The sequence below is a fragment of the Balaenoptera musculus genome, chromosome 3, assembly GCF_009873245.2.
Source record: "Balaenoptera musculus isolate JJ_BM4_2016_0621 chromosome 3, mBalMus1.pri.v3, whole genome shotgun sequence".
Taxonomy (NCBI): Eukaryota; Metazoa; Chordata; class Mammalia; order Artiodactyla; family Balaenopteridae; genus Balaenoptera; species Balaenoptera musculus.
In genome coordinates, this window is record NC_045787.1 from 122,665,690 (window position 1) to 122,679,815 (window position 14,126).

At 37.4% G+C, this 14,126-nt stretch overlaps 1 protein-coding gene across 3 annotated transcripts in view; it reads left to right on the plus strand.

Moving 5' to 3' along the window:
- Nucleotides 1-14,126, plus strand: part of STK32A (serine/threonine kinase 32A) — a 124,227-nt gene that overhangs the window by 25,859 nt on the left and 84,242 nt on the right. For all 3 annotated transcript variants that reach the window (XM_036847643.1, XM_036847645.1, XM_036847644.1), the window contains exons 3-4: nucleotides 12,667-12,722; nucleotides 13,778-13,929. In XM_036847643.1, the coding sequence (XP_036703538.1) occupies nucleotides 12,667-12,722; nucleotides 13,778-13,929 (208 nt within the window). The remainder of the gene's footprint in view (nucleotides 1-12,666; nucleotides 12,723-13,777; nucleotides 13,930-14,126) is intronic.

Below are 14,126 nucleotides of genomic sequence, written 5' to 3' on the forward strand. Positions count from 1 at the left end.
CTCCAGGGAAAACCAAAAAAAACATGTGCAAGAAGGGAAAACCAGTTGTGGTTTACTACATGACTTAGGTGTGTGTACCATTTCCATACTCATAATAATGGAAATACTGAATACTGATCTAATTGAAATTATTTTATCAGATACAGCTATACTGTTTTAGAAAGATAGGAGCATGTTGGGGTAAGACCAAAAGACCAAGGAAGTGAGCTAAATGCCCACCTGCCACCTTGAAAATTCAGTTAAGTAATGCCTAAAACTGACAAGAAAAAAAAAAAAAAAAGATACTATTTAGATGATACGGTCAAAACTACCAAACTTATTAACTCAAAGAAGCAAAAGTGTTAGCTTCTTGGCCAGAAGAGTTTGAAGCGTGAGACAAGTGGATCACAGGACTAACATCAGTGTTTAATGTAGACAGATATAGATACATACCTCTGATAAAAATAAAAATGTCTAAAAGATAGAAAAACTAATCAAAATAGTAATCACTGTTATCTTTAGATGATTTTGTTTTTCTTCTACTTTTCTGTATTTATGATAAAAGCATATTAGTTTTATATAAAAAATATTCATTATGAACAAGAAATTGAAATTCAGAAACGGCCAGTAAATTTCTTAATTCCATTTATCTTGTAAGTGGTGGATCTAGGATTCCAGTGCAATTCTGTCCGACTCAAATCATTTTTTATCTTTCATCAAAGCATTCCATCTTCACTAAAAACCAAGAAGCAAAATTGCCATGCCACAATACTTGCTCCCCTCTCCATAGAGCTACTTTCTATACCAAACACCTGATTGCTTTCATTTGTCTACTTATTTGCCTATGTATTTATTTATACTCATTTAATTCCAGAAAGATTAAAGAATGGATTCCAAAGATACATACACTATAGCAAAATAAAATAAAAGTGAAGCAGGGGCATTGGATTATCCAGGTTCTCACAAATACAACTGAATGAGTCATACTCAGTTTCCTGAGGATGTGACTTGATCCCAGGCTCCTTTTGTTTTTCCATCGGTGCCTAGCACAGTCGTGGGCACAGAGATGCTCAAAGAATATTGGTTGATTTGACTTGCTAGCAAAGCTATGGCTTCTGGAGGAGTGAGTTGAACTTCTTTCCTCCTTGTTATGACTGACTTGAAAGGGTGTAAGTAGTTTTTTTGCTAACTGCCTCCATTTGGGAATATAGCATGATGACTAAACATTCATCTAATTAATGGAAAACTGGTAAAATCCACCAAAAGAACTATTTTTAACCAGCGATTCAATTTTTTTCGGTCCTTTTCTTCCCTTTTTGGCAAATCATGCAGTGTCCATTCTTAAAAATAAATGGGCAAAGTGACAGCAGGAGGTATACGGAAAGTATGATGAGGTATATGGAAGACTAATTTAATGTGGGTACCTTCCAGTTGCCATAGTGAGATACACTTACTTCTGTTTGAAGATCATGCAGCAGTGACAAAGGCAATATCCTTTGACTCCTGCTGTTAATTATCCTTCAGTTCCTGGGGTTTTCATCCATGTCCTTGCTTAGGATAGTTGTTGGTTATGAGGTTGGTAGGGTGGAAGATGGCAGTTCAGAGAATGGCAGTTCTTGACACTTTTGGGCTCAAAGAATGAGTAAATCAATCCTTGAGGTGTTTAAGATATAAATCTAGTGCCTTCAGAGAAATCTGAAGTTGTCACCATTCAAATGGAGACTTTCTTTTTTAATTGCCTAGCTCATTAAGAAGCCTTTTGATAACAGGTCGTTGGTAAGACATTCCTTAGGAGCTACGCTACCCATTTTATTGAAAAAAATTTTTTTTTAATTTTTAATTGAAGTATAGTTGATTTACAATGTTGTATGGAGGTACCAATTTTAAATGATGACATGCTAGGAAATAAACATGAAGAAAAATATCTTTAAAATGTTTCCTCCTAAGCTATTACATACTCTGTTAAAGTTTGGTGATGGTACTTCCTCCACTTAATAAGCATTGATTATGCATGTGCTACGTGCCCAACATGATTGTAGGCAATGTAGATACCATAGTCAACAGGATGGGCCCAGTGTCTGCTTTCATAGAGGGTATATTCTTGGTACTGTTCATCCTGTGACATGTCCCAACATCATTTTGCCTAATGTTTTGGCAAGAAAAGCATTGTTCTGGGCTGATACCACAGTGACTCATCCAGTAACAATAGCGAAAACAGTAATAATGATACTTTTATTGAGTTCTAACTAAAAACTCTTGATAAGCACCTTTGATATGCCTTATTTCACCTAGTCCTCCTAATAACCTTGGAAGGGATACTAAATGCAATCAGTTTTACAGAGGAGGAAATTTAAACTCAGAGAAGTTAACTAATTTAAAGTCCATAGCTAGTAAGCAGTGCAGCCAAAACCCAAACCCAGACTTTCATGCTCATAACCACCATATTGTATTGCAAAACTTCCAGGACTCATCTGTACTATTAAAATCACCAAACTTGGAGCCACACATAGTCGGTTTCAAGTCCAAGCACCACCCCTGGGAGATTTAACTGTTTTGGGTCTCTGTAACTCATCCACAAAGTGGCAATAATATGACAACCTTATGGTGTTTTGGTAAGGATTAATTAGGATAATGTATATAAATATCCTAATCAGTGGACCAGTGCCTATACAATGGGTGTACATAATAGATAATGAGTATAATTACCAACTTTGACCTAAGATGTGGCACAGTGCAGGCAACAGAGGCCTATTAATTATTTATAGACACCATTATTAATTTGCTTCCAATTCATGGGGTTGGGGGCAGAGGTAGAAGGGGAGGTCTGAGGCCTTGGAAATCAGATTAAGTAAACTATTTATTGAGAGCCTCTTCACACTAGGGTTTGAGTCGCTCAGTAAGTACATCCACCCTGCCCTCCACTGCTTGGTCACCTGTTCAACTCTTACCCTTTCTGCAAGGCCCAAATGAAATGCTGCCCTTCCCTGAAGCTCTTTTCATCTTCTATAGTAGGAAGAAATTTCTCCCACCTTAGAACTCCCATGGATTTTACTGGACAAAACAGTGGTTCGTAAATAAAGCCCTACAGACTGGTTCCGGGAAGTTTCCATCAAAATCCCCCTGGGAGTGGATTAAAATACAGATTCTTAGGTCCAGCCTCCAGAGTCTGATTCAGATGAGGCCTATGTATCTGCATCTTTAAAACAGTGTCTTGTGTGATTTTGGTGGGCAGACATATATGGGAATCCCTGTAGGACAACATGAGGCGCTCAGTACATATGCATTCCTTTACACTGCGGTCATTCATGTGTATGTTTCATTTCTTTTCCTTGGACATTATCTTTCTGATACTCCAATTCAATGTAGGGATAAAAATAAGAAAAAATAGAAAGAGGAAGTCCCTTGTAGCATTTTTCTCAGGTCCTAATCATCTCCTCTAAGATGTTCTGCTGCATTCCCTGGACAGCTGTTCCTGCTGTATGTTCCCATGACACTCTGATTTTCTCCCTACAGCAGTGGAGCTTGTATTAGTTGGAACTTGAATGAGTTTTGCTAAAAATATAAAAATTTAAAAATTATTGGAAGAATATCAGGGTGCCTGCAGAGTAATCAAGATAGGCCCTATCTGAATAGAAAGCCGTACATTTTAATGCTATCAGGGATCCCTTTTTATCTTGCAAGTCTACTTTATTCCACGTGTTGGTTTCATTTCCTGGGACCTACTGACCTGCTTTTTCTCCATTTGGCCAGTTCCGTTCTCATGTTCAGAAAGCTTTGTGATAGCGGGGGAAGCGTGCATTTCCAGATCAGAAAACCCTGCATGCAGAGTATGTAGATTGGAATGGCTCAGGTCACAGTCCCACTCCGAGCCCAGGGCTTCTGGCAAAGCGTGGGGGACGTGACGAGTGACAGATACCAGTGACCGCACATGGTTGGTGGGATCAGTGTTGTAAGACAGGATCCATGAAAAAAAGATCTTGCTGACGAAGACAAGCCAGAAAGACGGACACTGTTGTGAGACAAGTCTTGCCCTGACTCTGTGCTGCATATACTACTTTCTCGGGTACAATTATCTACATTTAATGGGCTGCAGCAGAGAACAGTGTTTGAGGACAGCTCCGGACTCCACCCCTTGCAGCTGCCCCTTGCTTACGCTGTGGCCTTGAGAAAATTACTTAATTACCCTGGGCTGCAGTTTGCTCAGCTTAAAAAAATGGCAATAATAGTAGTACTATTTCATCGGATTGATGGAAAATTGAGATAATATATCTATATAACATGCTTAGACTAATGCCTGATATTCCTTACAAAAATGTTAGATATTAGCTATTATTAATTATTCTGTTGTCTCACTAGACTGTCGGCCCCAGGAAGGTACGCAACCTTGGCTTTCTTTCTCCCCAGCACACAGCACAATGCCTGGTTGTTACTACGTGAGCCATCAGTACAGCTTTGCTGTTGGTGAACGCAGATCAAGTTCAGTGAGAAACACCTGCACATTTACTCCACCTAACTGTCTATTCTGCTGTAGTGGGGGGAGGGAGGGGGGAGGAATTACACATACATACACACACACACACACACACACACACACTTCCTGAACTGGAGTGAAGAAGGGGCACATGGGGCCAGCTAAGCCATTACTGTCTCCATGTGGAATTGACTTTGCCTTTAGAGAACCACAGCCAACCCCAGTGTCATGTTTAAGCAACCAATGTGTGTAATGCATCAATTGGGACCAAATAGCACTGGAATTTAACATCATGCTGTATAAGTAAAGTGTTTACTAAATAAATTGCCAGCATAAGCAAGATATGGAGAGCCTGCTTCAAGAGGGTATTTCCCAAAGCACTTAAAAGTATCCACTTATTAACAATCACATTGGCATGATGGCATGCAAGGAAATGATTGATTGTTTTGGCTTTTAATTTAAGCAGTAGCAGGAGTTTTTAGAATTGTTGGAATTAGGAAATTTTTTTGTTCTGTGTATCTTGGATAGATATAACCTTAGAATAAATTATGTTGTATTTTAGAAATGTCAAAAGCTATTGATTTAAAATACAAGTACATGCTTTTAACAAAAAAAAATGCCTTTTTTAAAAAGGCTTAAGTCCAGAGGGACAAAAAGGGAAGGATTGATACATTTGACCATATAAAATTTGACTATAAAATATAAATTTAACACTTAAGTTTTCTACCTTATTAAAAATGTTTTAAAGTCAAAAGCCAAATGGACAGCCTAGAAAAATATTTCCAAGATGTACTAAGAGAAAGTTAATTTACTTAACATTTTAAATGCATTTGCAAATCAATAAGAGTAACTCATTAAAAACAGGCAAAATATATGAATAGGCAGTTCTTTGAAAAAATAAATGTACAAAGATATGAGACTTTACTCACTAAAGAAATACAGCTGACCTTTGAACAACAATTGTGTGGTCCACTAATTTTTTTCAATAAATACGTACTACGGTAACTACAGTAGTACACGATCTACCTTGGATTAAATCCGCAGATACGAAACCACAGGTATGGAGGGACCTCAGATTTGGAAGGCCGACTATAAATTACATGTGGATTTTTGCTGAGAGCAGGGCTGGCACCCCTCACCCCCTACATTGTTCAAGGGTCAACTGTATAAAGTAAATAATTCAATTTTTTTTCACTTGTCAGATAAAGGACAGTTGACGTGACAGTGTTGGCAGGGAGGTGGACAAAATGTCACTCTTACACGTTGCTGGAAGGAGATTGGGTGCAACATCTTTGGAGGGCTGTTGACAATATCCATTAAATTGGAAAATCCACATCATCTTTGTCCCAGTAGTTCTACTTTTATAAAGTTAGCCTACAACACACGTACATAAGCTGATCAAGGATGCTTATGGTAGTATTGTAGGAAATAGCAGATAATTAAATCATCTTTGAAAGTCCATAAACAGGCTATATATTTTATGGTATATTTATGCAATGAAGTATAAAGGAGCTATTTAAAATAATTAGATATAGAGCTATATGTAATGGTATGAAAGGACAGAAACAGTATAATTATGTAGAAAGGGCTTATAATCTCTGTTCCTACAGGAATGCTAGTACCTTGCTATTGCTGTCAGAAGGGAATACATATAATATGCAGGAAAAATTCTCTTAAAGGATACAGAGGAAATGATTAATAGTGGTTGCCTTCTAGGAATAGAACTAAAATTTTGGAATGGGAAGAAGACTTAATTTTCTCTGAATAATTGTACTTTATCATTTGTAACTTTTAGCTTTCAGTGGGCCAGACATTATACTTCTGGTTTATAGCATCTCATCTTCAAAACCAATTAGCTCTGCTCTACAGATGGGGACCTTGTGATTTGAAAAGATGGAGTAACTTATCTAGGGTCCCACCGCTGGTGTCCTTGTTCTCTCATCAGTAGAAAGGTTTACAGAAATATCAAGGAGTGCGGTTCTCAATAATCTCACGTATGTTCATGATTCCACACTTAGGAAGGCTGAAATATTTTTAAGGAAAAATTAAAATATTTTCCAAATATTTTTACCTCAAAAGCAGAAAAAAGAATGGATTTTCTGCTTTACTTTCTAGAATGCTCTCCCTAATTCCAAGTGTCCGGGTGGTATAACAAAGTCTAAAAAGTGTTTCCCCTTTTCTTTCCTTCAACACTGTTTATTGACCAGAATGTTTAGACTGGGGAGATGGTAAGAGAAGTAGAACAAAGGAAATAAAGAGCATCAGGCCTGAATCCCACCATCAGTACGCTTCCGTTTAGGGAAAGACTTGGGAAAGCCTGACTTGTGATTCTAGAAGGACAGACAAAGAAGTCCCACCTTGCTTCCCCTGATTCTACCTCTGGAACGGGTGGACACACAGCAAGAATAACCTTAAGACAGCTATAGAGATTAAAAACGTGGGTGCAGGATCAGAAAGGTGTATATGAATTTACATGAAGGTGGATTTATTCTATCCACTCCTCCGCTCAAGTGTTGGGTGTGGCTTTGTGACAACAGTCAACTGCTGTCCCCTCAGTTGGTCTTACTGTCCGTGTGACTTATAAATTCAAGCCTACCAAAGAGCTGAGTGTGATTTTAGTGCTTAAACATTTGTTTTTCATACAATAGCCCCTAAATGCAATTCCTTGGGTTCTCACTCAAGGAAAACCAAACTGGATTGGACTTTGACAGACTGTCTTGGTCTTCAAATGGGGTACCTTCTCTAAGGATTTACAGGTGTAGCTTTGACTGAATAGGTTTTGCCTTACTTTCTGACTTACCAACATAACCCCAAGATGAGTGAGTCACAATACTAGTTATAATCATGGCCAATTATTTAATCTCTCTGAGGCTGAACACGCCTATCTGTAAAAGCCGTAAGGTTATTGAGAGAATACAATGAGACATACAAAGGAAACATACATAAACAGACCTCTAATGCCTATAGAATTTCTGTGTCTGGTTGATTAGTGGAGAATGTGCACCTATCCAAAAGAAAAACTCTAAAATAAGTCCTTTTAAGATACTTAGTTTTAAAAATAAATAAAAATATTCCATGGGATATCATAACGTTAGGATCTGTTCAGCTGTGTCTATTAACCTGATATACCTCCAGGCAGCCTTAAGAATACTGTATGTACTGACAAGACGGTTGCTAAGACTGGGGTGAGAAGACCTGTGTGAAAGCAAGACTCCGAGGCAGAGGGGAAGGTGCCGGAGGTTGAGCTGCTGTTGCCTGTTTGTTTCCCCGCGGGCCACATTCCCTGGCCCAGCCCCATCAGAGTAAGTGAGAACCAGATTCTGTCTCTCCCTACACTCAACCATGACCTTCAAAACCCCACAAAGACCCAGGGTCTAACAGGGTCTCCAGGAGACCCTTTTTATCTTCTTGGCACCAGAGCTTCTCCAGGAACCAGAAGGAAACTTTTAGAACATGATACAAGGACAAGACACAAGAAGAAGCCACAACAAAGGTTAACTTTGCTTCAGAGATTGAAGAACACACTGCTGCAAGGCCACCACACCACAGACTGCAAAGCCCAGATGTGTAGAAATGACACTGACAGCTGCTATTTACTTCCATGTTGCCTGCTAATATCCATGTGTCACGATAGCAGCTTACCGTGGTATTTGCTGGGAGCTCTGAATTAGCCTATTCCCTAAGCAGTAGTAGTAGTAGTACTAGTAAAAGTAGTTTGTTCCAGTTCATATTCTAAGTACTTTACATATGTTAAGTCATTTCACTTTGCTATAAACCCTATGATGTATATATTATTTTGATCCCTATTTTATCAATGAAGATACAGAGCATGGAAATAAATTGCCAGGAAAAAAAAAAAAAAGAAATTGCCAGGATTACACAAGTATTCATTGTAGGAGCTGGAATTTGAACTCAGGTAGTCTGTCTCCACAGACTGTGCTCTTAATCTCAGGGGCTGGCAAATTTTTTGTAAAGGGCCAGCTAGTAAATATTATCGATTTTCATATGGTCTCTGTTGCATATTCTTTATTGTTTTTTTTAAATCCTTTAAAAATGTAAAACCAATCTTAGCTCACAGGAGGCACAAATACAGGCAGCAGGACCATTTTGGCTGTGGGCCATATGTAATCTGCTGGTTAACACTGCACAGATTAATCAAAGGTTTAAGCACACAGTGGGTGTGCTATTGCATACTCCCCTTAGGCAAATCCTATATGCCTATAATGTAACTGGTTTTCTGTTGACAAAATAATCCACAGTTCTGACTTCATCTCTCTCTCTCATTTTGTCTGAATTGATGAGGTTTGGTTGCCTTTTCAATCAGCCTTCCTCCAAACTAGTGTTGCTGTTGTTGGACATTTAAGAAGGGACCGTAAGTATGGAATAAGAGCTTATTTTTCAGTCACTTTCAGTGTGTCATTGGCATTCTCTGCAGGATGTATTATTATACAGGGAAGTGACCTTAGGCACTATGGCATTGGACTGGAGTTGGATCTTTCTTTGACTGACTAGAAACAAAGGCATAAATAAGATGTAGTATCTCTAAAACCTCAAGGTTGCCACTTTTCTGGGACCTCACCTGACATTAATTAAGGCAGTTCTGCTAGTAGAAATTTATCAGCAACCTGGCGTCTAATCCTTTATCATTTTCATTAAAGCTTAAAATGGCTTATAAAGAGACATGGTTCGTTAAATGGATTGATATTGCAATGGAACTTCCTGCTTTCTAGGTACCTGCTATATACTTGGAGATTCAAAACATCATTACAGCATTGTAGGCTAGGTTGCTAGTGAAGAAACCGCTGTGAGTTATTGGATTTGCTAAAAATGAAATCAATCTTGGTTATTTGTTTTTTTTTTTAACACTTCCATAGTACATAATGCATAACTCAACCTCATGTGATGAGTGTGAGGAAATCATTGCATTGGTTATTTCAGTTTGAAACTTAAGAAAAAACTTATAAAAGTGTTTTTCAAGTTATTTTGACCACAGCTCATAGTAAAATATAGACTAAAAAATTCTCATGATAGAGTACACGTCTATCTACACACAGATGTACACTGAAACAAAAGTTTCAGAGTCAATACTACTCTAACTACATTTGAGACATTTCTGATACTTTATTAACTATTCTATTCCATTAAAATTTTTAATGTTCTTTATTACAACTAAATTTATTTCATAACTTATTAATGGGTCTTGACTCAGTTTGAGAAACACTTCTCTAGAAGACCCACATTCTCACACTGCTCTGGTTTACAAGAAGCAATTGTTTGGGGGTTCTTCTGTATCTTTACAGCTTACTTTATTTGCTGAGAACCAGATTTATGTGAGATTTACGTGTAAATCACTGTACCAGGCTCTATGGGAAGTGCAAAGAGATGCCTTCAACTACCTCAAGCCAGGAATTTTCTGAGTTGCCAGGAAAACACAGGTGAACAAAGCAACATATAATCTCTGCCCTCATAGAGTTTATGATCTAGTGAATGAAAGACACTCGGAACTCAAGGAGTTTGGGAAGATAACATAGTCAAGTGAATGACTTAAGTAAGTAAACTGTTTTATTAGCATTTTTCTGGATAAAAAGTGTTTCCTTATCTAGCAGAGTCAGTCCCATTTTTACAGATGAGAAAATGGAGACTCAGAATCTGTCATTTAGGCTTAAAAACTTAAATATAAGACATGACACCATAAAACTAGAATAGAACATAGGCAAAACATTCTCTGACATAAATTGTACCAATGTTTTCTTAGGTCAGTCTCCCAAAGCAATAGAAATAAGAGCAAAAATAAACAAATGGGACCTAATCAAATTTATAAGCCTTTGCACAGCAAAGGAAACCATAAACAAAAAGACAACCTATGGACTGGGAGAAAATATTTGCAAATGATGTGACAGATAAGGGCTTAATTTCCAAAATATACAAACAGCTCATACAACTCAACAACAAAAAAACCAAACAACCCAATCGAAAAATGGGCAGAAAACCTAAATAGACATTTCTCCAAAGAAGAAATACAGATGGTGAATAGGCACATGAAAAGATGCTCAACATCACTAATTATTAGAGAAGTGCAAGTCAAAACTGCAGTGAGGTACCACCTCACACCAGTCAGAAAGGACATCATTACAAATGCTGGAAAGGGTGTGGAGAAAAGGGAACCCTCTTACACTGTTGGTGGGAATGTAAATTGGTGCAGCCACTATGGAAAACAGTATGGTGGTTCCTCAAAAAACTAAAAATAGAGTTGCCATATGATCCAGCAATCCCACTCCTGGGCATATAGCCAGACAAAACTATAATTCAAAAAGATACGTGCACCCCTATGTTCATAGCCGCATTATTTACAATAGCCAAGACATGGAAGCAACCTAAATGTCCATCAACAGAGGAATGGATAAAGAAGATGTGGTATATATACAATGGAATATTACTCAGACATAAAAAAGAATGAAATAATGCCATTTGCAGCAACATGGATGGACCTAGAGATTATCACACTAAGTGAAGTAAGTCAGACAGAGAAAGACAAATATCATATGATATCACTTCTATGTGGAATCTAAAAAAATGATACAAATGAACTTATCTACGAGACAGAAAAGACTCAGTTCTAGAGAACAGACTTGTGGTTGCCAAGGGGAAGGGGTGAGTTGGGAAGGGAAGGACTGGGAGTTCGTGATTAGCAGATGCAAACTATTATATATAGGATGGGTAAACAACAAGGTCCTACTGTATAGCACAGGGAACTATATTCAATATCCTGTGATAAACCATAATGGAAAAGAATATGAAAAAGAATATACATATATGTGTAACTGAATCACTTTACAGGAGAAATTAACATAACATTGTAAATCAACTATACTTCAATAAAATTTAAAAAAAGCATCTGTCATTTACCAGAATTACATCATTGTTTTCAGGCCAAATCCAGGATTATTTGTAATAGACATGCTGCCTCATGTGATTAAATGTTTGTTTTTGTTTTTTTTTCTGAAATAAAGTGAGTTGGGAGTTTAGAAAAAGTGATGATTAAGTCACATTATAAAAATGCTTTAACCTTGAGAAAGCTTGGAAGATGAGAGGTCCCATTACTCGTCTCTCTTTCCTTCAGAAGGAGCTAATCTGATCATTTTTTTTTGAAATCGACAAATTATGTCTTTTAAAGAGAAGAATGGCACCTTCTTGTATTTTGCAATCTTTTCTAATTAAATTCTTAAAATCCCTCATTTGGAATTTTACTCATCAAAATCCTTATTTCAAAAATCAGGAAAGAAAGTGGGACATTTTCTGAAGATCATCAAGGCAGGGAACCAAAGAATGTCACCTGTCTGGGAGAATCTATGCTTTGTTCTTCTCTTCACCAAGCATTTCTTGAGCATTGACCCAAGAGACCATGCTATCTATAAACTAAACATCTACTGCTTCTAACTCCTAGGAGTGAACATGTTATTATTTTTTAATTGATGTATAGTTGATTTAAAATGTATTAGTTTCAGGTGTACAGCATAGTGATTCAATATTTTTATAGATTATATTCCATTTAAAGTTTAGGAGTGGAAATTTTTAAATGGCAGATGGAAAAGATCATCTCAACTTCAAATGAAGTGTGTAAAATAGACTTTTATACTCATAATCATCCTCATCTCTTAGATATCTGTGCCTTGGGGATCAACTCATTCTATAAACTTACATGTGTAATAGTTTCTTACTTGGGAAAATTGAGATCATTTAGATACACGAAAGAGTGGTTTTAGTGAGAAAACAGACATGGAGAAGATTTTTAAAGGGCCAACCCTTAGAAGAACTGTATGCACAGAGGACCAGGTCTCTGGCCACCTATGTGAAACCCTCTGTTATATCCAATTAGAGCCCAACAACTTCTCTCTTTCTTAACATTCACCAAGAGTTTTAATTGTCCACTCATTTTGTGACTATTTAATCCATAAGAGTCTCTCTGTGGAGCCCTCACTAGACTACAGTCTCCACAAAAGTAGAGATTTTATTTCTACTCTATTACTACTATATCCCCCAGTACTAAGCAATGTGATTAAGTGTTAAAGAAATGTCTATTGGATGAATGAATGGTCATGTTAAGGAATGTTGTTTTAAATAAAGTACTTAGGTTTAGTTCAATCTTTATATATTATTTATTAGCTACTAAAAGAGCACCTGAATCACTCATGATGTTCTTTCTGTTTGTTTTACAGTCAACTTTGACCACTTTGAAATTTTAAGAGCCATTGGAAAAGGCAGTTTTGGGAAGGTGAGAACAAAAATGATTAACCAATAATGGGGTATGTAGCTCAGAGAACAGAGAGCCCAAGAAGGTTCAGATTAGTTACTGGGACCACAGCAAATGATAATTCAGAGATGTTTTTATAATGGGTTTTTATAAAATTATTACCACAGTTTAAGCAAAGTATGAGACAGGCAGCTACATAATGAACATGTATGTTCTCAGAATTATCTCAAAGTCAAATCAGTTTACTCACTAGAGTTTGAGGCTTTCTCTACACTAATGGGGAGAGTAAGATTTCATAATCATTTGGAAGTTGTACCAGTACATTAAGTAACATTTGTCTTGTCAGTATAAGAATTAAATCTTTTCATGTGGGAAAGAAGCCGCCTGACTTCTGTTTTCCCCAATTGTACCATAGTTTTATTTCTAAAAACCTACCATAAAAAACCTACACATTCAGTCCAATTCTCTGTAAGGATCTTCTAGATTCATATCCTGATTACTGTTGTGTCTTGTGGAAACATACTTTAACAGAATATCTCATATTTCACAGTGAACTTGCATTTTAGAATCATCTGCTGTCGACTTTATCAGGCATTATATGAACCTCTAAAAGAATTTCAAAAATATGCACATCATGCTTAGTGTTTTTCCCCATGCTTCAGGTCCTTTTTGGTTGTATCACCTATGGCTGTCAACAGAAATTCTTGGCACGATATTGTTCATCTTGACAGTTTAGTCATGCCTATTTTGGTCACTAAAAAGCAGAAAAAGGATGTTGTTAGTTATTGGAAGATTCCTGACATGGAGGCAGCTATTTTCCCCAAAATGCTGTCTTAAAAATCCCCGAAAGCTGAAACAGGCAAACTTGTTTGAGAAGGCAGAGATTTAGAAACTGACTTGGTACAGGGGAAGAAAATGAAATTTTTTACTCTGAAATCAGAGCTAAGTGGCAACTTCAACATCGGAGACTTTGCAAGTGATGGGGCCTCCAGGCTGTGATAAACGGTCTTGTTCTGTCTCATTCCCATGATCCATCATCTCCCTAATCACTTTCTCACTCTGGTTGGCACCGTTAGGTCTGCATCGTACAGAAGAATGATACCAAGAAGATGTATGCGATGAAGTACATGAACAAACAAAAGTGTGTGGAGCGCAACGAAGTGAGGAATGTCTTCAAGGAGCTCCAGATCATGCAGGGACTGGAACATCCTTTCCTGGTTAATTTGTGGTAAGTGGTTTTCTTGGACCTTCCCCTCCAAATCCTGTTACATAAACACATCCTGATTTCTACGTGTGCGTGGGCAAAACCCTCCCTGGGATCTACCTCGGGACTTTCGTTCGCCTTGGTTTCTTCGACTTTACAAAGAAACAAAAATGTTACCTTATCACCAGTAAATACTGCTCAGTTCAGTTGCCATATTTCCC